The sequence below is a fragment of the Semicossyphus pulcher genome, unplaced genomic scaffold, assembly GCF_022749685.1.
Source record: "Semicossyphus pulcher isolate SPU_LCO1_2020_fin unplaced genomic scaffold, fSemPul1.0.p SCAF_19, whole genome shotgun sequence".
Taxonomy (NCBI): Eukaryota; Metazoa; Chordata; class Actinopteri; order Labriformes; family Labridae; genus Semicossyphus; species Semicossyphus pulcher.
The window spans coordinates 11002259-11026497 of record NW_027211692.1 but is presented as its reverse complement, the minus strand read 5'-3'; the positions used below and the strand labels follow the sequence as shown (position 1 = coordinate 11026497).

The 24239-nt window shown below is 42.9% G+C and overlaps 3 protein-coding genes across 3 annotated transcripts; 1 reads left to right on the top strand and 2 right to left on the bottom strand.

Annotated features, from left to right (window-relative positions):
* Window positions 1–89: 89 nt before the first annotated feature.
* LOC138597050 (extracellular calcium-sensing receptor-like) lies at window positions 90–4493 on the bottom strand. The gene is made up of 8 exons (XM_069668569.1): window positions 4450–4493; window positions 3554–3848; window positions 3179–3468; window positions 2676–2971; window positions 2089–2294; window positions 1754–1975; window positions 1106–1229; window positions 90–1031 (listed from the first exon to the last, which is right to left on the bottom strand). The coding sequence occupies exons 1-8, from the start codon at window positions 4476–4478 to the stop codon at window positions 130–132; spliced, it is 2364 nt and encodes a 787-aa protein (XP_069524670.1). The 5' UTR covers window positions 4479–4493; the 3' UTR covers window positions 90–129.
* A 2542-nt stretch (window positions 4494–7035) lies between these two features.
* On the top strand, window positions 7036–22473 carry LOC138597416 (extracellular calcium-sensing receptor-like). Its single transcript, XM_069669013.1, has 10 exons — window positions 7036–7072; window positions 18233–18398; window positions 18490–18784; window positions 19020–19106; window positions 19320–19589; window positions 19895–20101; window positions 20190–20462; window positions 20701–20928; window positions 21026–21149; window positions 21554–22473. The coding sequence occupies exons 2-10, from the start codon at window positions 18289–18291 to the stop codon at window positions 22471–22473; spliced, it is 2514 nt and encodes an 837-aa protein (XP_069525114.1). The 5' UTR covers window positions 7036–7072; window positions 18233–18288.
* Window positions 9761–14081, bottom strand: LOC138597049 (extracellular calcium-sensing receptor-like). The gene is made up of 8 exons (XM_069668568.1): window positions 14038–14081; window positions 13199–13493; window positions 12824–13113; window positions 12321–12616; window positions 11735–11940; window positions 11400–11621; window positions 10754–10877; window positions 9761–10679 (listed from the first exon to the last, which is right to left on the bottom strand). Exons 1-8 carry the CDS (start codon window positions 14064–14066, stop codon window positions 9778–9780), a joined length of 2364 nt encoding a protein of 787 aa, XP_069524669.1. The 5' UTR covers window positions 14067–14081; the 3' UTR covers window positions 9761–9777.
* Window positions 22474–24239: the final 1766 nt, after the last annotated feature.

Below are 24239 nucleotides of genomic sequence, written 5' to 3'. Positions count from 1 at the left end.
AGAAAATCACATTTTTTAGATTAAGTAGCACATTGACATGATGACTTATTCTAATCAACTAGAAGAAGACTCACGTGTGCATGGACTAAGTTCTATACTGTATGTTGCCATCTCTATTATTTCCAAACATCAGAAGTCTTTGCTCATTAAATGTTTCTTGGTGTTCTTCTCTGGCTTAAACAGTATGATGAAACACTTTGGAGCAAAAATACACAGAATGAGTCCAAAACTGGAGGCCAGAATTGCAAATATCTCCACAGCTACAGTCAACTTCCCAGGAGAGCTGACGTATGCTGGGATAAAAGTGATCCAGACAGCACAGAATATTAGCATGCTGAAGGTGATAAGCTTGGCTTCATTAAAATTATCAGGTAGTTTCCGGGCTAGCACAGCTAACACAAAGCAAAAGATAGCTAGCAGGCCTATGTAGCCGAGCACAGCCCAGAATCCAATAGCTGAGCCGAGTGCACACTCCAGGATGATTCTCTCCTTGTATGTGGTTAGGTTTTTCAATGGAAAAGGGGGACTCAGAACCAACCAAATAGTACATATTAATACTTGAATAAAAGTGAAAAACACTACCGTCATTCTTTGCTGTGGGGGACCAAACCATTTCATCATATTACTACCTGGTAGTGTTGCTTTGAAGGCCATTAACACTACTAGAGTCTTTCCCAGGACACAAGAGATACAGAGAACAAAGGTGATGCCAAACGCTGTGTGTCTCAGCATGCAGGACCACTCAGAGGGGGCTCCAATGAAAGTCAATGAACATAAGAAACACAGAGTCAGGGAGAAGAGCAGCAGGAAGCTCAGCTCAGAGTTGTTGGCCCTGACTATCGGAGTTGTCCTGTGGCGAAGGAACACAGCTGCTGTTATGATGGCCAGACAGGCACCTCCAACTGAGAAGGCAGCCAGGATTATTCCTAGGACCTCGTTATAGGAAAGAAACTCTACAGGCTTAGGGAAACATGTGTCTCTCCCTGCGTTAGGCCAGAACTCCTTAGAACAAGGGGAGCAATCAGAGGAATCTGAAAGGATGAATCAAAAGGAGCTGTTAGCAAATTAAGCAGTATATTTAACTGTTGAAATGCATAAAAAATACCTGTTGCATTGCTAATTTCTCCCTCAGGACAGGGGATACAATCATAACAGCAGGAGGGCTTTCCTTTTTGCAGGACTTTACGACTTCCTGGAGGACAGCTGGCGGTGCACACTGACACCGGCACCTGGAATATAGATGCAAACACACTCACACAAGATAGGATCTTTTTATGTGTTATTATGCACTATGGCCATACTGCTCATTCTGGCTGTGAATAGATGTAATAATTCATTTTAATAAAAATAATGTTGATACACATTATTTGTTTTGTGTTTAAGTACCTTCTTAAATTCAGCTCAAACTAAAAATAGGCTTCAGTAATCAGATAAAGAAGAGGTTATTTATTTTGATACTCTTCCACACTTTGTAGGCAAATATAAAGAGATCATTTTATTCTGACAACTCTTTAGTGCATCCCAGACTCCTAAAGTATCACATTATTTGAACTTTGGACAGCAGTTTGCACAGACAAGACAGGGAATTCTGTCCCCAATCACTTATACAGTATATAATCTATAGAATTAGTGGATCTCTTTGCAACCAGTATTGCCACATGGGACAGAGACCTAAAAAAGATATCATACCCATTCAGATCACCTAAGTTGGAATTTATGTATGTCAAATTGTTGCTTTGGGCTTCCTCCTTACCTGTGTGCCACCCTCCACCCAGGTGAGGTTCCTGTTGATGCGGAACTCCTGACCCACCGGCAGCGATGCATCATAGTGTCCTACTTTCACCAGCTCAATGCTGCCACTCTCACTTTTTTGCCAGTTAACCAGCTCATAAATGGCCACAGGATCCCCATTGGAATCAAATGACACATCGTAACCATTTTGGGAAAAGTTTACTTTCTTCAGCTGAGTAAGAACCTGTGAGGAGGAAGTAAAGTCAGTCGGTGAGGGTAGAATAAAACATCTCACTTCATGAAGGTTTCTACAATGAAAAAGGTCACTGAGGTGTTCACTTATTTGTTTCAACTGACCTGATGGGACTTTATCCTGGTGAATTTGTCACATTGAATGGTGGAGTTTGTGTTATGACACACTGCATTGTGCATGGCGTGTGCAATTGCATAAACAGCCTTATACACCATGTTAGTGATTCGGAGCTGAGAGGTGTCGGTGTACGGGCTCTGGAGCGTGTGTATGTCTTCAGTTCCATCACACACATGCGCATCTTTGTCTGCAACTGAAAAAAACATAGAGGAAGATGAAATTACATTATTCTTCTTTCTCATGTGTTTGCACATATCTGTATTGTTGTGAAGTAAAACATTCTAAATTGTGTCATTCAATTTTAAACCACTGTTGTGCAGACATTTATTTAGCTCATTTTATTCAAATAACTGCTAATTCAGGTTGTGCCAGGCCTTATTTTGTTCTTTTGTTCACCTCAAGACAATCAGACTATTTAAACAGGCAAAAATATCCATCCCTAATTCCCTTTAATACGTAACTGACCTTTAGTCTTTTAATGTTTTAATGTGTTTAAAATGATCTAAAATCACTGTCAGTATATAGCCTAATTCATCTACATTGACGGTTATGGATACATATTCCATTTTCTCACTTTTTCCCAGCCTGCACTTGAATGCATCTTCCCAGAACTCAGTAAGCACCGGAGAGGTAGCCACTTCAGAGGGAGAGAGATCAAGCAAGAAGTCTCTGAAACCTGGGATGACTGACTGCTGAATGCCAAATCCAATGGCTCCAGCACAGAAACTGAACCTCAGCATGTCCGGGTCGGTGACCCAGGACTCACTGCCTATCCACTGGCGAGGTGGAGAGGGCTGGAGAGACAGCTCTTCTAACAGGATCCTCATGTCTCCAGTGGCTGCAAACGCCACAACAACAACGGCTGTCGACCTGGGGAGACATCATGGTGGATTATTTTTTACATTTATAAACATTAAATGTACTGATATGTATCAACATTATGTATTGGTGTCGTAAATGAAAAGTATGACAACATCAATAATAATTATGAGATAGATCAACCTTATTCAATAGAACATACAACTAAATATGTGATTTTATGTGCAGTGTGGAACACATAATCTGTAATGTATAAACCTGCGGATAACTTCAGCCACTCTCTGGATCCTGCTGCGCGGGTTGCTCCGATAGAAAGCTTCAGAGTACTCCACACAGATCCCCTCCTTCCTCGCTGCGTTCAGGAAAGACGCCATGCCATTATTGCCATAGTCCGAATCCGACCGGACAGCACCGATCCAAGTCCAACCAAAATGTTTGACCAACTTTGCGAGTGCGTCAGCCTGAAACTGGTCACTGGGGATTGTCCTGAAGAAATTCGGGTACTGTTGCTTATCAGACAGGCATGCGCACGTGGCAAAGTGGCTCACCTACAGAAAACAGATTGATCATTTAACGGAAAGTACAAAGAAATAGCATTAGCGCACATTAAATAAAGTGAAATTCTATATTTACTTGAGGGATGTTATAGGAGCCGATGACGCGCGACATGCTAATAGATGGCGTAGATCCAGACTCACCAACGATACCCATCACCATACCGGATTGCGTGCAATTTTCTCCGGTGTAAAACACCGGGTCCAGGCCATTTGCCAGCTGGAATGCCACTTGCACCGCCACGGGCACTGAGGCGCACGAGTCGTGGATCTGGTATCCGAGCTGGATGCCCGGCAGCAGCTCCGTGCTGTTGTTTATCTCCTCGATGGCGAAGATCATTGCGCGCGAGAAGCGCAGCTCACGGGAGCGAAAGCTGCACACAGACACTCGTGTCACTGTTGAAATGCAGGCCTACGTATTACAATGGAAATTCACAATTTTAAGAGAAACACACATTAAAGGAGAACCGTTTTTCATGTAGCCTACGGACAATAACCGATAAATGCGCCGCATCTCTGCACCAGAACCAACATTTAAAACACAGGATAGGATATTAGTCCAAAATTGAAGTCATTTAAAAGCAATGATTAGTCAACTTTATCAAAATTCTTACTTGTTTTAATATGTTAAATAATTTAAAATCAATAATAGCTCACAGCTTGCTTTATTTCCACTACAGGAACACAAATGGCCAGGACTCACTTAATAAAGAGGTTCTAATGTCAATGGGATTTCTCCTGGTTAAATAAAGGTTAAATTACAAAGAAAAGAAAAAAAGATGAAAAACCTATTTTCTGTCATAAAGCTAAATACTGATTTGTCACTGGTAAAACAAAATCTGGTAATTAATCTCTTGAAGTTTTGGATAGAAGACAAAAGCTTTGCAACATAATTCTTAACACATCATACAATTCAAAACATTTTCATCCCCACACTCTCTCACACCTGATGTCGCACTTCTCCCCCTTACTAACCTCCCTGAGCACCTGAGTGGCTCAGGCATGGTGGTGTAGTTATGCTTCACTGTGTGCATGAAGTAGTGTTGGGAGAAAACACCCCCAATAACGTAGTCACCATCCAGTGAGAACACAGGTTGACGAGCGATACCCTGGAGCTTACATTTCACAGATGAGGCCTCAGTGCTGAGCCCGGCACCAGCCCTTTGTTTCAGAACACCCCTAAAACTATTCATGGCAAGAGCTGAATTCAGCTCACACAAACCCAAAGACAGGATCAGGCCAATACAGAGAGCTGAGACCTCCATCCCTTAGGTGTCTGTGTGTCAGCTTACCCGTGTTTGCACTGGTTTATATATTCAGAGAAAAGCTTCCCTCCTTCTACTGTACGTCAGCTTTCATCATGGAGGGGATGCACCCTGTAGTCCATGGGCTTAATGTGTAATATAATCTCCATGTAGTGTCCCTGTTTCTTCCCTCCCCATGTAAACCTGCTGTTTGAATCACCAAGTACCTTTCAGATGTCACTGTTTGAACAAATAACATAATGTTTCATTATGATATATTTGAAAATGATATCTAGTAACTCTAAAACCTGACTTTACTGCAAATAATCTCATGAATCTAACAGCTGAAAATGGTTGATAAATGCATTTTCATAACAAAGGGTCTGACAGATTACATTTATTACTCTGAATTGTAGAAAACTGTCAGGATAATGGGGTATGGGACGCAATTGCGGACAAGGGGCGTCTTAAAGTTATCCCAGAGGGATAACCACAAAAATCGCAAGTGATTATAGAGAGGGGAAAAACTAAATAAGAACAAACTCCCTTTACAAAATATCACTCCGATAAGGGGAAACTAAACCACTGCTGCTGAGCAGCTGACAAGAAACTTTCAGGGAGACCAAGGACACACTTCTAAACCAGAGCACAATAGCTGCCGGTGATGCCTTAAAAGAGAAACACAACAGGCTGGGGTAGAAAAGACCTGCCCAGCACCAACAAACTACTTGAGAGAGAACTAGAAATGGTCTGCAAATCGCACAGAAAGGGAACACACTAGGAGAACCATGTCACTACCTCTGATGGTGAGATAATGAGTCAGCACAGAGAACTGGAACCCAAGGATATATATGTAGGCTTCCCACACCTGGGCTGCTTCCCAAGTCTCTTATTTGATAGCTCCTCGCTCCTCGCTCCTCGCCCGAACCGGAAGTAGTTCCGGAGCCGCCATATTGAGGACCGTCTCAAAGCTCTTATCGCTGCTCGGAGGAGCGAGGAGCGAGGAGAGAGGAGGGAGTTCCGAGGAGCGATAAGCGAGGATACACGAGAGCAGCCTCCACGGAAGTCTTTTACTGGCCGACACGCTCTCTTTCTACAGATCAGTTAGTGATTGGACGCTGCAGCAGATCGGACTTATGTGAAACTTTACAACATCACCGGAGTTTCATATCGCAGAGAGGAAGAAGCGGACCTTAAAACAGACTTTACAGGGCGCCTTGAAACCGACTATAAACAACGTCGGTATAATTCGTTGGTATCTGACAAGCTGAGATCGTTTAGAACGAAATATTGATCGCAACTTGTCGTAAAATATATAAAATGCAGTGAATAACTGCAGATTTGATTTGTTTTCTGAGTCAACATCTGAGTAAAAATAAGTTGTCTAAAAATCAAAAGTGGCAAAAACAGATTCATTTCTATTAAATTTAATCTAAAGAAATACCTCTCGTCATGATCAGTTATTTCCCTGCTAACTTTTATTACAGATGAATGAATGAATTCAGAGGGAGCAGGAGAGTCTCTCTGTCAGCAGGTAACACTTTTTATGTGTGAGAGTGATCATCAGTGAGGTCGGGATTGATCAGCGTGACGTGATTTCTACTTATCCTGAAATTTTTAGCCTAATAAATAATTTTCATAGTTCATGAACAGACAGTTTTTGGGCTTATTAAATAATTAATTCAGATCAGATGATCAGTGATCGAAAATGTAAATAATGAACAAATAATATAAAGACATAGTGCTGGTAAGAAATGTCCGTCTGGCTCTGCAGCAGGAACACAGACTGCAGCCTGTTCTTCATGTGCAGGTGTTTGTTACACAGGTAACAGGATACAGAGAGAAAGCACTGTTACTGTGTGTTTTATTAGAATGAATACAGTGCACATGTGTGCAGACACAAACAGCTGTTAAAGCAGACTGACAGCTGATCCAGCGGTGATCAGCTGACGCGATCATCACAAACGGACGTCGCAGCACGTGACGCTTCATCGGAAAGGACGTCTCATGTCTGTTAAAAAACATTCCCTCGTTTCCTCTCTCCTCTCTTGGTTTCCTCGCGTCTCTCCATGCATCTCTGGTGGGAGGGACTAAGACGCAAGTGAACGACGCAAGTGAAGGGAACATGGATGCAATTTAAGAGACTTGGGAAGCAGCCCTGGTCTAAATCAGGGGCAATTAGACACACACACACCTGACCCTGTTTAGAGCGTCGACTGTGCACGTTCTTGATATTAACGCTACGCGTATGTAAGATGCAGTATGCACATGAACGGTAGGGGCAGTGTAGAGGCAGAGGGGATGTGACAAGGTCTTGTCAGGCTTGTCAGTGTCTTCTTCACTTTCCTCATCTTGTAAATTAAGGAGACAATTTAATCTTAATGGGATGCACAAGCCAGGCGATGTGATTTTAGGCGGGCTGTTTGAAGTCCACTACACCTCTGTCTTTCCTGAACTGACATTCACCTCAAAGCCAAATCAGTTCAGCTGTCAAGGGTAAGTGCCAATCTAATGTACCAGACAGCAGAGATAATGATATGAAAGCATATTACTTTTGAATTAATAATGATGATATTTTGTGTGATAGGTTTGACCCTATAGGGTTCAGGCATGCTATGACCATGGCCTTTGCTATTGATGAGATCAACAGAAACTCCAACCTACTTCCTAACGTGACTCTGGGATACAGTCTGTACGACAACTGTGCCACACTTGTAATTGGATTCAGTGCTGCCTTGTCATTAACCAGCGGTAGAGAGGAACAGTTTGTGCTTCAGGAAAACTGTTTGGGATCCCCTCCAGTCCTGGGGATTGTGGGTGATTCCTTCTCAACATTTTCTATCGCCACCTCTGATGTGATAGGTTTATTCAAATTGCCCATTGTAAGTTGCCTTACATCATTTTTGACTGTACTTCAGAGAAGTTAGTAGTGACTGGGAGCACACACAGTATAACAGCAATTGAACAGGCTAAACTGCATATGAGAGTAAAAAAATTGAAAGGGAATATAAAAAAAATCAGAAACAAAGATAATATTTGCTGTTTTTCAGACTCCATGGAGTGCAGCAGTTGTCCATAGGATTTTTGGTCCAGCCAGTGTGACCATTGTGTTACTAAGAAAACAGAGTTTCTCTCTTACCATGAGCCTTTGGGTATCTGCCCGACAACTGCCTCATTGCTGGGCACTTTAATCTGTGCTGTTGTACTTGGAATCTTCAGCTATCATAAACATACACCCATGGTACACGCCAACAATTCAGAACTGAGTTTCCTGCTCTTGGTGTCCCTACTACTGCAGATGCAGTGGAGATATTTGCCATCCTGGCCTCCAGTTTCGGCCTCTTGGTGGCGCTGTTTGGACCCAAATGTTATATAATCCTGCTGAGACCAGAGAGGAACACAAAGAAAGCAATCATGGGTCGAGGTACCACAAAGTCATAAAACATTGTGTAATGCACACTGGCATGACAGTTACATTACATTATTATCAAAATATAAAATCAAAATAAGCGTCAAAAAATACATTTGGTATTGGTATTTGGTATACTGATGGACAAGATATCTGATGCTCAACTGTAGGATACATGGTCACATGGTTGTGTCAATTCCTCAGTCTATAACCCATCACACTTCATCAAAGTATAATATGCATAATTACAAGTTTACATTTACACCTCCAATCTTACCATTTTACTGTCTCTTGACATGGCAGGACAAGAGTTTGCAAACACTGTGGGAGAACATTTCTGGCTATAATCATTTCTTATAATATACTGTGTAATAAGTGAGGCGCCTTTTTGTGCAGCAAACAAGCATTCTCATTATGTAGACTTAAGGTGGTGATCCACGTATCAACTTTTACATCAACAGACTACGTAAACATCTACGAGCATCATGATGAGACACAGGGCAATAGGCCTATTGGCATTGGGCAATAAGGCTTTCTGTACTCCTCCGTTCGGCGTTACCAAGGCAACTACTAGTACGAGTACAATCTAAGCTAGCTCAAACGATCTATTACAAATCTGCTCGCTGACAAATGTCACGGCAATAAACCATCTCAAATATGTTTTTAGTTTATAGTCAATTACTTTACCTGACAGATGTTATCCACACATTCACTTACCAGAGTAAAGTTTTATCAGGATAAGATCCTTCTTCTCGGTCCACTGTGCTCTGACGGCCGCCATTGTTCAGAATTTTTTTCAGGCCACAGACATCACATGACAAAACTCTGGGCTGGGATTGGTGCATTTCTGATGTAATTCTGTATGTTGACCACAAGAGGTCGCTGCTGATCTGACATTTCCAGATAAGAGTAGGTGGACCTTCTTTAACATAAAAGTGTTCAGTTAACATTGACGTGGTCTTAATTTGATTCGTGTATCACCACCTTTAGTTATTTTGTCAAGCAGTATTTTTATTGAAACATCAGTCTATGAATATTTGAGATAGGACTCATTAAGCAACATACTGTATTTGGATTAATTTTTACTTTATTTATTCTATTTGTTACATTTTCAGGATATTATAAACAATTATTTGGTAAATAAAAAAATCCATCCATCGTCTACACCTCTTATCCTGTTCAAGGCCGCGGGGGTCTGGAGCTAAACCCAGCTGTCATTGGGCGAGAGGCGGGGTACACCCTGGACTGATCGCCAGTCAATCACAGGGCTGACACATAGAGACAGACAACCTTTCACGCTCAAACTCAAACTATGGGCAAGTTTAGAGTCACCAATGAACCTAACGAGCACGTCTTTGGGCTGTGGGAGGAACCCACGCATGTACAGGGAGAACATGCAAACTCCACACAGAAAGGCCCACTTCGTCCGAACTGGGATTCATACTATGAAACTTCCAGCTGTGAGGTAACAGCGCTAACCACTGCACCACGTGGCAGCCTAAACAACTATTCTTCAAATAAAAACAAGAAAATCAAATTTTTTACATTAAGTAGCACATTGACATGATGACCTTTGTAAATCAACTAGAAGACTCGTGTACATAGACTAAGTTATATACTGTATGTTGCCATCTCTATTATTTCCAAACATCAGAAGTCTTTGCTCATTAAATGTTTCTTGGTGTTCTTCTCTGGCTTAAACAGTATGATGAAACACTTTGGAGCAAAAATACACAGAATGAGTCCAAAACTGGAGGCCAGAATGGCAAATATCTCCACAGCTACTGTGAACTTCCCAGGAGAGCTGACGTATGCTGGGATAAAAGTGATCCAGACAGCACAGAATATTAGCATGCTGAAGGTGATAAGCTTGGCTTCATTAAAATTATCAGGTAGTTTCCGGGCTAGCACAGCTAACACAAAGCAAAAGATAGCTAGCAGGCCTATGTAGCCGAGCACAGCCCAGAATCCAATAGCTGAGCCGAGTGCACACTCCAGGATGATTCTCTCCTTGTATGTGGTTAGGTTTTTCAATGGAAAAGGGGGACTCAGAACCAACCAAATAGTACATATTAATACTTGAATAAAAGTGAAAAACACTACAGTCATTCTTTGCTGTGGGGGACCAAACCATTTCATTATGTTACTACCTGGTAGTGTTGCTTTGAAGGCCATTAACACTACTAGAGTCTTTCCCAGGACACAAGAGATACAGAGAACAAAGGTGATGCCAAACGCTGTGTGTCTCAGCATGCAGGACCACTCAGAGGGGGCTCCAATGAAAGTCAATGAACATAAGAAACACAGAGTCAGGGAGAAGAGCAGCAGGAAGCTCAGCTCAGAGTTGTTGGCCCTGACTATCGGAGTTGTCCTGTGGCGAAGGAACACAGCTGCTGTTATGATGGCCAGACAGGCACCTCCAATTGAGAAGGCAGCCAGGATTATTCCTAGGATCTCGTTATAGGAAAGAAACTCTACAGGCTTAGGGAAACATGTGTCTCTCCCTGCGTTAGGCCAGAACTCCTTAGAACAAGGGGAGCAATCAGAGGAATCTGAAAGGATGAATTAAAAGGAGCTGTTAGCAAATTTAGCAGTATATTTAACTGTTGAAATGCATAAAAAATACCTGTTGCATTGCTAATTTCTCCCTCAGGACAGGGGATACAATCATAACAGCAGATGGGCTTTCCTTTTTGTAGCACTTTACGAGTTCCTGGAGGACAGCTGGCGGTGCACACTGACACCGGCACCTGGAATATAGATGCAAACACACTCACACAGGATAGGATCTTATTATGTGTTGTTGTGCACTATGGCCATACTGCTCATTCTGCCTGTGAATAGATGTAATAATTAATTTTAATAAAAATAATGTTGATACACATTATTTGTTTAATGTTTAAGTACCTTCTTAAATTCAGCTCAAGTTACAAATAGGCTTCAGTAATCAGATAAAAAAGGTTATTTATTTTGATACTCTTCCACACTTTGTAGGCAAATATAAAGAGATCATTTTATTCTGACAACTCTTTAGTGCATCCCAGACTCCTAAAGTATCACATTATTTGAACTTTGGACAGCAGTTTGCACAGACAAGACAGGGAATTCTGTCCCCAGTCACTTATACAGTATATAATCTATAGAATGAGTGGATCTCTTTGCAACCAGTATTGCCAAATGGGACAGAGACCTAAAAAAGATATCATACCCATTCAGATCACCTAAGTTGGAATTTATGTATGTCAAATTGTTGCTTTGGGCTTCCTCCTTACCTGTGTGCCACCCTCCACCCAGGTGAGGTTCCTGTTGATGCGGAACTCCTGACCCACCGGCAGCGATGCATCATAGTGTCCTACTTTCACCAGCTCAATGCTGCCACTCTCACTTTTTTGCCAGTTAACCAGCTCATAAATGGCCACAGGATCCCCATTGGAATCAAATGACACATCGTAACCATTTTGGGAAAAGTTTACTTTCTTCAGCTGAGTAAGAACCTGTGAGGAGGAAGTAAAGTCAGTCGGTGAGGGTAGAATAAAACATTTCACTTCATGAAGGTTTCTACAATGAAAAAGGTCCCTGAGGTGTTCACTTATTTGTTTCAACTGACCTGATGGGACTTTATCCTGGTGAATTTGTCACATTGAATGGTGGAGTTTGTGTTATGACACACTGCATTGTGCATGGCGTGTGCAATTGCATAAACAGCCTTATACACCATGTTAGTGATTCGGAGCTGAGAGGTGTCGGTGTACGGGCTCTGGAGCGTGTGTATGTCTTCAGTTCCATCACACACATGCGCATCTTTGTCTGCAACTAAAAAAAAACATAGAGGAAGATGAAATTACATTATTCTTCTTTCTCATGTGTTTGCACATATCTGTATTGTTGTAAAGTAATTCATTCAATCATGTCATTCAATTTTAAAGCACTGTTTTGCAGACATGTATTTAGCTAATTTTATTCAAATAACTGCTAATTCAGGTTGTGCCAGGCCTTATTTTGTTCTTTTGTTCACCTCAAGACAATCAGACTATTTAAACAGGCAATAATATCCATCCCTAATTCCCTTTAATACCAAACTGACCTATAGTCTTTTAATGTTTTAATGTGTTTAAAATGATCTAAAGTCACTGTCAGTATATAGCCTAATTCATCTACATTTACGGTTATGGATACATATTCCATTTTCTCACTTTTTCCCAGCCTGCACTTGAATGCATCTTCCCAGAACTCAGTAAGCACCGGAGAGGCAGCCACTTCAGAGGGAGAGAGATCAAGCAAGAAGTCTCTGAAACCTGGGATGACTGACTGCTGAATGCCAAATCCAATGGCTCCAGCACAGAAACTGAACCTCAGCATGACCGGGTCGGTGACCCAGGACTCACTGCCTATCCACTGGCGAGGTGGAGAGGGCTGGAGAGACAGCTCTTCTAACAGGATCCTCATGTCTCCAGTGGCTGCAAACGCCACAACAACAACGGCTGTCGACCTGGGGAGACATCATGGTGGATTTTTTTATACTTTTATAAACATTAAATGTACTGATATGTATCAACATTATGTATTGGTGTCGTAAATTAAAAGTATGACAACATCAATAATAATTATGAGATAGATCAACCTTATTCAATAGAACATACAACTAAATTTGTGATTTTATGTGCAGTGTGGAACACATAATCTGTAATGTATAAACCTGCGGATAACTTCAGCCACTCTCTGGATCCTGCTGCGCGGGTTGCTCCGATAGAAAGCTTCAGAGTACTCCACACAGATCCCCTCCTTCCTCGCTGCGTTCAGGAAAGACGCCATGCCATTATTGCCATAGTCCGAATCCGACCGGACAGCACCGATCCAAGTCCAGCCAAAATGTTTGACCAACTTTGCTAGTGCGTCAGCCTGAAACTGGTCACTGGGGATTGTCCTGAAGAAATTCGGGTACTGTTGCTTATCAGACAGGCATGCGCACGTGGCAAAGTGGCTCACCTACAGAAAACAGAATGATCATTTAACGGAAAGTACAAAGAAATAGCATGAGCGCACATTGAATAAAGTGAAATTCTATATTTACTTGAGGGATGTTATAGGAGCCGATGACGCGCGACATGCTAATAGATGGCGTAGATCCAGACTCACCAACGATACCCATCACCATACCGGATTGCGTGCAATTTTCTCCGGTATAAAACACCGGGTCCAGTCCATTTGCCAGCTGGAATGCCACTTGCACCGCCACGGGCACTGATGCGCACGAGTCGTGGATCTGGTATCCGAGCTGGATGCCCGGCAGCAGCTCCGTGCTGTTGTTTATCTCCTCGATGGCGAAGATCATTGCGCGCGAGAAGCGCAGCTCACGGGAGTGAAAGCTGCACACAGACACTCGTGTCACTGTTGAAATGGAGGCCTACGTATTACAATGGAAATTCACAATTTTAAGAGAAACACACATTAAAGGAGAACCGTTTTTCATGTAGCCTACGGACAATAACCGATAAATGCGCCGCATCTCTGCACCAGAACCAACATTTAAAACACAGGATAGGATATTAGTCCAAAATTGAAGTCATTTAAAAGCATCAATAATAGCTCACACCTTGCTTTATTTCCACTACAGGAACACAAATGGCCAGGACTCACTGAATAAAGAGGTTCATAATCTCAATGGGATTTCTCCTGGTTAAATAAAGGTTAAATTACAAAGAAAAGAAAAAAAACAAGGTCAAAAACCTATTTTCTGTCATAAAGCTAAATACTGATTTGACACTGGTAAAACAAAATCTGGTAATCTCTTGAAGTTTTGGATAGAAGACAAAAGCTTTGCAACATAATTCTTAACACATCATACAATTCAAAACATTTTCATCCCCACACTCTCTCACACCTGATGTCGCACTTCTCCCCCTTACTAACCTCCCTGTGCACCTGAGTGGCTCAGGCATGGTGGTGTAGTTATGCTTCACTGTGTGCATGAAGTAGTGTTGGGAGAAAACACCCCCAATAACGTAGTCACCATCCAGTGAGAACGCCGGTAGACGAGCGATGCCCTGGAGCTTACATTTCACAGATGAGGCCTCAGTGCTGAGCCCGGCACCAGCCCTTTGTTTCAGAACACCCCTAAAACTATTCATGGCAAGAGCTGAATTCAGCTCACACAAACCCAAAGACAGGATCAGGCCAATACAGAGAGCTGAGACCTCCATCCCTCAGGTGTCTGTGTGTTAGCATACTCTTGTTTGCACTGGTTTATATATTCAGAGAAAAGCTTCCCTCCTTCTACTGTACGTCAGCTTTCATCATGGAGGGGATGCACCCTGTAGTCCATGGGCTTAATGTGTAATATAATCTCCATGTAGTGTCCATGTTTCTTCCCTCCCCATGTAAACCTGCTGTTTGAATCACCAAGTATCTTTCAGATGTCACTGTTAAGCTTAACGAATGCAGACACAGGTTCATAACAGGTTCTTTGTGCGGCGTAATCTTGTTTTAAACAAATAACATAATGTTTCACTATGATATATTTGAAAATGATATCTAGCAACTCTAAACCTGACTTTACTGCAAATAATCTCATGAATCGAACAATTGAAAATGGTTGATAAAATCATTTTCATAACAAAGGGTCTGACAGATTACATTTATTACTCTGAATTGTAGAAAACTGTCAGGATAATGGGGTATGGGACGCAATTGCGGACAAGGGGTGTCTTAAAGTTTTCCCAGAGGGATAACCACAAAAATCGCAAGTGATTATATGGGAGAGGGGAAGAACAAAACAAGAACAAACTTCGTTTACAAAATATCACTCCGATAAGGGGAAACTAAACCACTGCTGCCGAGCAACTGACAAGAAACTAAACTTTCAGGGAGACCAAGGACACACTTCTAAACCAGAGCACAATAGCTGCCGGTGATGCCTTAAAAGAGAAACACAACAGGCTGGGGTAGAAAAGACCTGGCCAGCACCAACAAACTACTTGAGAGAGAACTAGAAATGGTCTGCAAATCGCACAGAAAGGGAACACACTTATGCTGTGTCCAAAACCGCATACTAACGTACTGCCTACTACATACTCAAACAGTATGTACTGCATACTGCCTACTAACCTGACTATTAGGATGCCGGTGGCATCATACTCAGAGCCGTCTTCTCCGTATCACGTGACTTAATCGTTTACGTATGTCCGGTCTGATCTCCGGTCCATCTCCGCCATAGTAGAAGCTGAATAGCCGCAATGCATTTTCGGGCGGTTGAGTACAACCAGTGAGCTCCCGTCTCATACTCAAATATCAGGGCCGATCTAGTATACATCCGGGCATTTCTCGCATACACAAAATTGCATACTATGAGATGGGAACGCATGACATACTCAATTTTACGTAGCGGTTTCGGACACACCGTCAGAGAACCTCTGATGGTGAGATAATGAGTCAGCACAGAGCACTGGAACCCAAGCATATATCCACTTCTCAAAAAAATAAAGGGAACACTTAAACAACACATCCTAGATCTCGATGGATGAAATATTCCAGTTGAAAATCTTTATTCATTACATAGTGGAATGCGTTGAGAACAAAATAACACAAGAATGATCAATGGAAATCAAAATCATTAACCCATGGAGGTCTGGATTCAGAATCATACTCAAAATAAAAGTGGAAAAATCAGATCACGGGCTGCTCCAACTTCTGTGGAAATTCCTCAAGACAATTCAAAATGAGGCTTAGTAGTGTGTGTGGCCCCACAAGCCTGTATGCACTCCGACAACGTCTGGGCATGCTCCTGAGGGATCTCCTTCCAGACCTGGATCAGGGCATCAGTCAACTCCTGGACAGTCTGTGGTGCGACTTGGCGTCGGTAGATGGAACAAGACATGATGTCCCAGAGGTGCTCGATTGGACTCAGGTCTGGGGAACGGGCAGGCCAGTCCATAGCATCAATGCCCTCGTCATGCAGGAACTGCTGACACATTCCAGCCACATGAGGCCGAGCATTGTCATGCATCAGAAGGAACCCAGGGTCCACTGCACCAGCATATGGTCTGACAATGGGTCTGAGGATCTCATCCTGGTACCTAATGGCAATCAGGGTACCTCTGGCTAGCACATGGAGGTCTGTGCAGCCCTCCAAGGATATGCCTCCCCAGACCATCACTGACCCACCACCAAACCGGTCATGCTGAAGGATGTTGCCGGCAGCAGAACGTTCTCCATGACGTTTCCAGACTCTGTCACGTCTGTCACATGTGCTCAGTGTGAACCTGCTCTCATCTGTGAAGAGCACAGGGCGCCAACGGCGAATCTGCCAATCCTGGTGTTCTCTGGCAAATGCCAGTCGGGCTGCACGGTACTGGGCTGTGAGCACAGGCCCCACTTGTGGACGTTAGGCCCTCGTACCACCCTCATGGAGTCTGTTTCTGACAGTTTGAGCAGAAACATGCACATTAGTGGCCTGCTGGAGGTCATTTTGTAGGGCTCGGGCAGTGCTCCTCCTGTTCCTCCTTGCACAAAGGAGCAGATAGCGGTCCTGCTGCTGGGTTGTTGTCCTCCTACGGCCCCCTCCACGTCTCCTGGTGTACTGGCCTGTCTCCTGGTATCTCCTCCATGCTCTTGACACTGTGCTGGGAGCCACAGCAAACCTTCTTGCCACAGGGCGCATTGATGTGCCATCCTGGATGAGCTGCACTACCTGAGCAACTTCTGTGGGTTGTAGACACCGCCTGTTGCTAACTCTAGTGGTGAGGGCACTGGCAAAATGCAAAAGAAACCAAAAATCTGCCAGAAAGGATGAGGACAGGGAAATGGTCTGTTGCCACCACCTGCAGAACCATTCCTTTATAGGGGTTGTCTTGCTAATTGCCTCTCATTTTCACCTGTTGTATGTTCCATTTGCACAACAGCAGGTGAAATTAATTCACAATCAGTGTTGCTTCCTAACTGGACAGGTTAATATCCCAGAAGTGTGATTGACTTGGAGTTACATTGTAATGTATATGTGTTCCCTTTATTTTTTTGAGCAGTGTACATAGGCTTCCCACACCTGGTCTAAATCAGGGGCAATTAGACACAGATGCAGTGTGCACGTGAACGGTAAAGGCAGTGTAGAGGCAGAGGGGATGTGACAGGGTCAACACAGCAGCAGGGACGGCAGAAAGCAACAATGGCAGGCTGATAAACCAAGTCACCAATATGCACATCCATACGATTGCCTGTCATTGCCACTGTACAGCAACAAACATGCCTGTCAAAATAGCTGGCGACAGATAAGTTTCATTAAGGAAACCTGCAAAATTAAATGGAAACAAGTCCAGGACCGTCCGTGCACAGATGAAAATGTTGGAGAAACAGAGTGGGGGCGGTGCAGACGGTGTATTCTGTCGTTTTTTTCTGCTGTGATCTCAGAAGTAACATAGTAGTCCTCCTCGAGTGTCACCATCTGTTGTTTACATCCCACACATACAGTAGTTACATACGGCCTGAGCTCTCTGGTGTACCCGCTAGAGGCATCCTCCAGTAACATGCGTAGTGCATAGCCAAGTATGTGAACAATTACGTTCATGACTCAGCCAGTTGTGTATGCGAACTCAAGGTTAAAAAGCAGGTATATCTCCGGCCTTAGTCCCAAATACAATATGCCACCCAGCCTGTAAATTCAGAGGACAGCTGAAAGAAGTCAATAGAAGACAGTTACTCTTTAAAGGCTCATTCTGCCACCACCTAGTGGATATCAACAGTAACTTCATATGCGCTTCAACTTGACTTCAACAAATAATCAATAAAGAATAAAGGAAATAAAGACCTGAAACTTTAAAAGTGATTAACAGAATATGCAGCACATAACTGATTTAATCATGACATTCTGTGACTGTAGAACTAATTGGATATGTGTAGGCCCTGCCCTAACAAGACAACCCATGCCCTGATGGGTGGTGTGAAACGATGACAAGATGACATAACACTGCATATAAAAATCGAAACAATTGCGCATGGAGACAAGAAACAGGTGTAGGGAGGAGGGCAGTTATGGGGGCATTAATAGACAATTATTTGCTCATGTATGTCCATCCGATCTTGATTTTGTTGTGTTGTTCCTTCTTTTGCTTGTCAGCGTCTTCTTCACTTTCCTCATCTTGTAAATTAAGGAGACAATTCAATCTTAATGGGATGCACAAGCCAGGCGATGTGATTTTAGGCGGGCTGTTTGAAGTCCACTACACCTCTGTCTTTCCTGAACTGACATTCACCTCAAAGCCAAATCAGTTCAGCTGTCAAGGGTAAGTGCCAATCTAATGTACCAGACAGCAGAGATAATAATATGAAAGCATATTACTTTTGAATTAATAATGATGATATTTTGTGTGATAGGTTTGACCCTATAGGGTTCAGGCATGCTATGACCATGGCCTTTGCTATTGATGAGATCAACAGAAACTCCAACCTACTTCCTAACGTGACTCTGGGATACAGTCTGTACGACAACTGTGCCACACTTGTAATTGGATTCAGTGCTGCCTTGTCATTAACCAGCGGTAGAGAGGAACAGTTTGTGCTTCAGGAAAACTGTTTGGGGACCCCTCCAGTCCTGGGGATTGTGGGTGATTCCTTCTCAACATTTTCTATCGCCACCTCTGATGTGATAGGTTTATTCAAATTGCCCATTGTAAGTTGCCTTACCTCATTTTTGGCTGTACTTCAGTGCTTTATTTGATTTCAAATTCCTAAATGGTCGGGTGCGACATAAACAATAAATCTCAGCTCAAGATTTTTAATAAGGCTTTAATTTCTGAGCAGGTTTTATTTTAGTTTGATGTCAAAATACTGATTACTGATTGTTAAATAGTTCAAAACATTTGAATGTTTTTACTGACCTTTGCATACTGTGTGTCTCTTTATAGGTGAGTTATTTTGCCACATGTTCCTGCTTGAGTGATCGCCAAAGGTTTCCATCCTTCTTTAGAACAATTCCAAGTGATGCTTTCCAGGTAACTCTTTTCTTACAAATCACAACTGCAAGAAAAGTTTTTTTTTATGGGAAGTGAGCCTCAAAAAATGTCCTTCAAATTTAACAAATCTTTTGTGGTACAGAAAAGTACTTTATTTTTGTTTTGGATTTACTGTGAGACATAAATCAGTCAGATTCTTCCGAAAAATGAATCCTACCTGTACACTAATCCCTCATCTTTGTGTTAAATTAGGTGCGTGCAATGATTCAGATTCTGAAACGCTTTGGCTGGACCTGGGCAGGGCTGCTGGTCAGTGATGATGACTATGGACTCCATGTTGCTCAGTCCTTTCAATCTGACTTGGCGCAGTCTGGTGGAGGTTGTCTGGCCTACTCAGAGATTTTACCCTGGGGCAATGACCTGACTGAACTGAAGAGGATTGTAGAAGTGATGAAGAAATCAACTGCTCGTGTGGTCATTGTGTTTGCACATCAGATCCACATGATTCAACTAATGGAAGAGGTATCTAACAATCTAAATAGAGTAAAAACGCTGGGGGGGGGGGGACTACTGTAATCTTCACTGTGAATGTTAAAAATCAGTATTGCTTAATGAAGTTAAGAGCTGAATTTATCCCAAACTAAATTCAAGGTGTGCTCATGATCAAGAGCTCTGCTTTTGACCACAGAATTCAGTGGCAACCCTACTGTCATTCAACTGTCTCTTTGAATTACACTGCACTGTTATTTTCATGTTATATTTTGTAGTGATTCAGTCCAACAAAGTAGTATATATACATTGATCTGTTTGTGAATTGTAATGAACAGGTGGTAAAGCAAAATGTGACCGGCCTGCAGTGGATGGCCAGTGAAGCCTGGACATCAGCTGCTGTGCTCCAGACCCCCCGCCTTATGCCGTACCTGGGGGGCACACTGGGAATTGCCATTCGCAGAGGAGAAATACCAGGGCTCAGGGAATTCCTCTTAGGAATACATCCCAATCTGCATGACACCAACAGAGATGGGAATAGCATGGTGAGATCATATGATTGCAATCAGATCTATAATTACGATAATAAAATATCATTATTTATGGTAAGACTTTATTTGAATTGCATTTCAGGTGAGGCAGTTCTGGGAGTACACATTTCAGTGTAGGTTTGCTCCACCTTCAGGTTGGGTGGAAGCTGGGGGAGAACGATGCACCGGAGACGAAAACCTAGAAAATGTTGACACTGAGTTTTTGGATGTTTCTAACCTCAGGCCTGAGTACAACATTTACAAGGCTGTGCATGCTCTAGGATACGCTCTCGATGACATGCTGCACTGTGAGCATGGGAGAGGGCCTTTCAGTGGGCACAGCTGTGCCAGTATGCAAAAACTGGAGCCGTGGCAGGTGGGATATCACTCTACCTCTTAATCTTGAGTTGTTGTCGTTGTTTTTTAGGTGTAAGTACCAAAATATATATTTTGAAAGAGACATTATTAAGTATAAAGTATATAAACAAAACATCATATTTGAGCACTAGCATGACTTAATCCAGAAAACCAATCATAGAACATCTGAAAGGGTATGGTAACTCAAGAAGAGTACGGAGTATCAATAACAAAATATTTATCTGCCCCGTTTACAGCTTATGTATTACTTGGAAAAGGTCAACTTCACCACACCATTTGGTGATCAAGTGTCATTTGATGAGAATGGTGATGCCCTACCAATCTATGATGTCATGAACTGGCTGTGGCTCCCTAATGGAAGAACTAAAGTTCAGAGTGTGGGTGAGGTTAAGAGGTCAACCTTTAAAGGAGAAGAACTCACACTTCATGAAGACAAAATCTTCTGGAACTTTGACACCAAACAGGTTACGTTTTTTATTTTTTCCTCTTAATACTTTGTGACACCCAATAACAGAGTCAAACAGCGTTGAGTTCCTATTATAACTCTAGAAATCTGTACAGCCACCCCGGTCAGTGTGCAGTGACAGCTGTCCCCCAGGTACCCGCATGGCCAGAAAAAAGGGGCAGCCTGTTTGTTGTTTCGTCTGTGTCCCTTGTTCTGAAGGAAAGTTCAGCAATGAAACAGGTTAGTATCCTCATGATTCCCTTTCTTATATTGTGGTATATTATATTTGTTTTCAGGAATCTTCCACTTGTTGCCAAGGTGATGTAGACAAAGAAGCACATGCCCACCATTGCAGAATCACAAACACAGATTCTGGTATTGGTGGCATATCCTACATAACTGCCTTTGTTTACAGGTAGGATTGACCATGTCTTTGCACAAGACACTGATATGGTTGGCAGAGAGAATTCAACTATTTGTGTAATTTGCCCAACTTTACTATGCCAAAACTGGCTGGAGAAGTTAGTAGTGACTGGGACCACATACAGTATAATAGCAATTGACCAGGCTAAACTGCATATGAGAGTAAAAAAATGGGAATATAAAAAAAATCTGAAACAAAAATAGTCTTTGCTTTTTTTCAGACTCCATGGAGTGCAGCGGTTGCCCAGAGGATTTCTGGTCCAGCCCTCAACGTGACCACTGTGTTCCTAAGAAAACAGAGTTTCTCTCTTACCATGAGCCTTTGGGTATCTGCCTGACAAGTGCCTCATTGCTGGGCACTTTTATCTGTGCTGTTGTCCTGGGGATCTTCACGTATCATCGCAGCACCCCCATGGTACGCGCCAACAATACAGAACTGAGTTTCCTGCTCTTGGTGTCCCTCATACTATGCTTCCTGTGCTCACTTCTGTTTATCGGCCGCCCCAAACTATGGACATGCCAATTGAGACATGCTGCATTTGGGATCAGTTTTGTTCTTTGCGTCTCATGCATCCTTGTGAAAACCATGGTTGTCGTGGCTGTGTTCAAGGCCTCCAAGCCAGGAGGTGGAGCCGGTCTGAAGTGGTTTGGTGCTGTGCAACAGAGAGGGACAGTTGTTGCTCTTGCATCGATCCAAGCAGCAATTTGCACTGCTTGGCTCGTCTCTTCCTCACCTGCTCCACATAAAAACACTAAATATTACAATGACAAGATAGTGTATGAGTGTGTAGTTGGGTCCACAGTTGGATTTGCAGTTTTGCTTGGTTATATTGGCTTCCTGGCTATCCTCAGCTTCCTCTTAGCATTTCTGGCAAGGAATCTTCCTGACAACTTCAATGAGGCCAAACTCATCACTTTCAGTATGCTCATCTTCTGTGCTGTGTGGGTGGCCTTTGTCCCTGCGTATGTCAACTCACCAGGCAAATATGCAGATGCAGTGGAGATATTTGCCATCCTGGCCTCCAGTTTTGGCCTCTTGGTGGCGCTGTTTGGACCCAAATGTTACATAATCCTGCTGAGACCAGAGAGGAACACAAAGAAAGCAATCATGGCTCGAACCACCCTCATGACATCAAAGTAGCTGCAGTCAAATCTTCAGCTGTTCTGAACCAGCACATATTTTGCATTTCTTCAGTAGAAATCTCTCATAGGACAATCTTTTCTGCTCACAACTGTCTTCTTTGTCTCAACAGAAATAAATAATATTAGTGTTTTACTTCTGATCTCTGACTTTTTGCTGCTACAAATTAAACCAATAAGCCATCCATTAAAGTTTATCTTTAGCGGGTTGCCGGGGGCTGGAGCAATCAGCAATAGCTGGGGTACATGTGAGGCTAGGGCCTGTTACTCCCTCTGTTTATTTTTCAGTTTTATTGTGGTTTACTATGTTTTGAGGGCATGCATTTATCTTTTGTTTCTCTTAAAAAACATAAACTATCATACCAAAAAAAACAAAACCAAAACCAGTTACATATCACTGGTGAATCTAACAACCAGCTTTACCACAAATCACTGGAGATTCTAACCACTACCTTTAACACGAATCCTTGGGGACTGTCACGACAAGGTTAAACACAAATCAACGGGGACTCTAACCACCAAGTTAAACACAAATCATTGGGATTCTAACCACCACCTTTAACACAACTCTTAGGGGACTCTAACCACCAGGTTAAACCTAAATCATTGGGACTCTAACCACCAGGTTAAACACAAATCATTGGGGACTATAACCAACAGGATAACCACAAATCACTGGGGACTCTCACCACCAGGTTAAAAACGAATCAACAGGGACCCTAACCATGAAGTTAAAACCACCAGCTTGAAAACAAATCACACATACACATAAAGATGGAAGGCAAGGCAGCTATATTTGCATAGCACAATCCATAGACTGAGGCAATTCCAAGTGCTTTACAGAGTAATAAATGGTCTCCCTCAAGGGAGACAGCGTTATGTGGGGGTAAAAACTTGGGGGGAAAAAAATCCACCTTAAAAAAAGCAGGACAGGAGAACGAGGCTAACTGACCACGGTCCCCGTCCAGCAGGTTATGGCCCTGTATACCACATTTACCAGTATTTACACAGACACCAATGGAAAAAAAAGTACCAGGATGGGAGTGCGAGACAAGCCAATTATGGTCCCATGTCCCATTTACACAGACACCTGGGGGGGGAAACATGATAGGATCGAGGAGGGTCCAACCATGGGCCTCCCCCAAGGCAGAGAGCCTTCTCTGGGGTTAACTCTCAGAGAAACCTGCATGAAACCCCAGGACAAGAGAACGAGCTAGTAGTCTGCGGTCCTTGTCTACCGGAGTTTGTCCCTGTACCACATTTACCAGTATTTACACAGACACCAAGGGGGTGAAAAACATGACAGGAGAGGGGGAGCCTACCAAGGGTCTCCCTCAAGCGAGAGAGACTTTTGTGGGGGAAAAAACTTGAAAAAAAAAAAACACCTCAAAAGAACCAGGACAGGAGAACAAGGCGAGCTGACCACGGCCCCAAGACTACCAGGTTATGTCCCTGAATACCACATTTACCAGTATTTACACAGACACCAATGGAAAAAAGAACCAGGATGGGAGAGTGAGGCTAGCCTACCATTGTCCCCGTCTAGCAGGTCATGTCCCCGTATACCATATTGACCAGTATTTACACAGACACCTGGGGGGAAAAAAATGATAGGATCAAGGAGGGATCTACCATGGGTCTCCCTCAAGGAAGAGAGCCTTTTCTGGGGGTAAAAACCCTGCCTATAAAGAACCAAGATGGGAGAACGAGGCTAGCAAACCATGGTCCCCGTCAAGTGGGTCATGTCCCCATATACCACATGTACCA

Coding starts and splice junctions, on each gene's coding strand:
- LOC138597050 (XM_069668569.1), bottom strand. CDS start 4,478: ATGCCTGAGCCACTCAGGTGCTCAGGGAG. Junction 3,849..4,449: donor CCACTCAGGTGCTCAGGGAG/GTTAGTAAGGGG, acceptor GTCTGTGTGCAG/CTTTCGCTCCCGTGAGCTGC. Junction 2,972..3,178: donor GTGGCTGAAGTTATCCGCAG/GTTTATACATTA, acceptor ATGTCTCCCCAG/GTCGACAGCCGTTGTTGTTG.
- LOC138597049 (XM_069668568.1), bottom strand. CDS start 14,066: ATGCCTGAGCCACTCAGGTGCACAGGGAG. Junction 13,114..13,198: donor GCTCCTATAACATCCCTCAA/GTAAATATAGAA, acceptor TGTTTTCTGTAG/GTGAGCCACTTTGCCACGTG. Junction 12,617..12,823: donor GTGGCTGAAGTTATCCGCAG/GTTTATACATTA, acceptor ATGTCTCCCCAG/GTCGACAGCCGTTGTTGTTG.
- LOC138597416 (XM_069669013.1), top strand. CDS start 18,289: ATGCACAAGCCAGGCGATGTGATTTTAGGCGGGCTGTTTGAAGTCCAC. Junction 18,785..19,019: donor GTTTATTCAAATTGCCCATT/GTAAGTTGCCTT, acceptor GTCTCTTTATAG/GTGAGTTATTTTGCCACATG. Junction 19,107..19,319: donor TTCCAAGTGATGCTTTCCAG/GTAACTCTTTTC, acceptor GTGTTAAATTAG/GTGCGTGCAATGATTCAGAT.